This window comes from Acanthisitta chloris, unplaced genomic scaffold (assembly GCF_000695815.1).
Source record: "Acanthisitta chloris isolate BGI_N310 unplaced genomic scaffold, ASM69581v1 scaffold8229, whole genome shotgun sequence".
Taxonomy (NCBI): Eukaryota; Metazoa; Chordata; class Aves; order Passeriformes; family Acanthisittidae; genus Acanthisitta; species Acanthisitta chloris.
Window position 1 is genome coordinate 19,791 of NW_008690773.1, and position 2,126 is coordinate 21,916.

Below are 2,126 nucleotides of genomic sequence, written 5' to 3' on the forward strand. Positions count from 1 at the left end.
GATAGAGACATGTATAACTCCTACTAAAAAAGAGACAATGATTTTCTTAATATTTACTTTTCTCACTACGATGCAGAATCTACTTAAAAAAATTTTCAGATAATAAAGGACAGTCTTATAATGCTTCTTGTTTGCTTTTAGATGACCCTACGGGGATGGAAATAATTATTTTATTCTAGTCCTTCCATTCTCTCTCCATTCATTCATTGAACCATACATCCACCCCTCCCCCTCCTTCCTAGTTCTATGGCTGATATGCATGCACAGAGATATTTGTATTGTATACAATTTGCTATATATTTAATAGAAGGCTTTCTATTTTTAAAAGTTGCAGGGAGAATAAAATAAATGTAATGACGGCTGTAGCTTATAAATAGAAATACAATACACATGTTCACAGGCACGTAGAAAGTAGAATGACATTTATTTTCTAACCAGTCACTTAAGAGGATGGCACAATATATACTATTCTGAATGCCAAGCAACAATGAAAATCTTAAAGTGATAAATCTCTCTCAATGTCGTGGGAACATGATTGTCACTTGTCATTACTGTGCATCTCTCTATTTCTTCATATATCCTAAACTGCCTATTCTTACATAATTCAACACATTTAATAGCGTAGAAAATCAATTAATATTTACTGACCTGTCTCTGCTTCTCCGTGATGGGAACGCAGCGTTACAGCCAGCCACTGTGCAGACATGCATCTCTTTTAAATGAACATTTCGGTAGTGAAGCTTCACACTGTAGGAACTCTTGAAACTTTTCTTGCAAACATAGCAGATCTTGGGGTCTGGGCTGGAGCACATTTCACCTTCTGGGGAGAACTTCTGAGGGCTGCTGTAGTTGAATGTAGAAGCGAAACTTTCATGAAGGGCAGTCATACTGGCACTGCCTCCATTGTACAGTCCATATTGGCTCATATAGAACATATCATATGTAGGGTCTGTATACTCTTCCTTCACCTTAATGACATCCTGGTTGGAAGAGTCATTGTGGTTTTCATCTGGTCTGTCACTGTGCATCATAGATTTTTCACCAGGTTCGTGGAGACGGTCATCGCCTTCCATGGATTCCTCACACAATTTGGGCTCTGACGACTCTGACTCATTTTCATAGTCTCTCTCATGCTCCTGGTCTTCCGATGTCATGCTGTCTGCCCTTCTTATGTCTGGTCTGGAAATGCATCTGCTTCTGTCACTTTTCGAAAAATCTTTCACAGACAGGCCTGGGCTCATTTCCTCCTGAGAATGGCAGTGATTGTCATGACCAATGTCATTCACCATTGTGTTGCTGTCATTCACCTCTTCGTCTTCATCATCAAACTCATCAGCAGTATCGATAACTTCCTTTTCAATTTTAACTGGCATGCTTGACTTCCTCGGCTTCTTTTTGGGGGCAAGGTCAGCATTGGGCTCTGGGGTGGGCATCAACACTGAAGGTACTGATGATTCTGAAGGAGGAGGGGGATGCTGCTCCATGCCACTCACTGCTGGTATTATTGGGCTGGTAGGAAGTGAGGTTGGAGGACTCACCATCTCTCCAGGGGTAAGTAAATTTCTGTAAAAAGGAGGAACAGGCTGGACAGTCTTTAAAGCTGGAAACACCAGCTGACTGGGAAGAGGGTTCTGTAGTACAGGGTCTAGAGGGGGAGTGGTAAACCCCATTGGTGGACGCCCAGGGCTTGTTAGAGTTAGGTTGGATTTTGTACTTGCTATGACGGGAGTGGCGGCACCTGATGTAGCACGAATTAGATCTTTGTCACGGTTATTCCTCAGCATAGGCATGTGCAGGCGGGGATTTGGGTTAGCACTATGACGATTGCGGCTTCTGAGAGAGCTGAAGACCATGTTGCAGCCTTCAATAGTGCACCGGTGCTTGATTTTCAGGTGTACAGCATTGTAGTGGATTTTAAGCGTACCTTTGTCATAGAAAGTTTTGCCACATGCATTGCAAAACACTCTTCCTTTCCTGGAGGCTGACCCCATTCTTCTCATTCTGTGAATTCGGAATGAGCTTTTAGTGTGTTCTGGTTTTGATAAATCATTGACTGGCGTGGGTGTCTGAACAGGAGAGACACAGGCTGGCTCAGTTTTGGGCTCAACATTTGTGATGCTGGTCAA

The 2,126-nt window shown here is 42.6% G+C and overlaps 1 protein-coding gene across 1 annotated transcript in view; it reads right to left on the bottom strand.

The window, feature by feature from the left end:
* Positions 1–629: 629 nt before the first annotated feature.
* The window catches only part of BNC2 (basonuclin 2), a 7,337-nt gene continuing 5,840 nt past the window's right edge, over positions 630–2,126 (bottom strand). Inside the window, exon 3 of the mRNA XM_009081948.1 lies at positions 630–2,125. Coding sequence (XP_009080196.1) covers positions 630–2,125 — 1,496 coding nt within the window. The remainder of the gene's footprint in view (position 2,126) is intronic.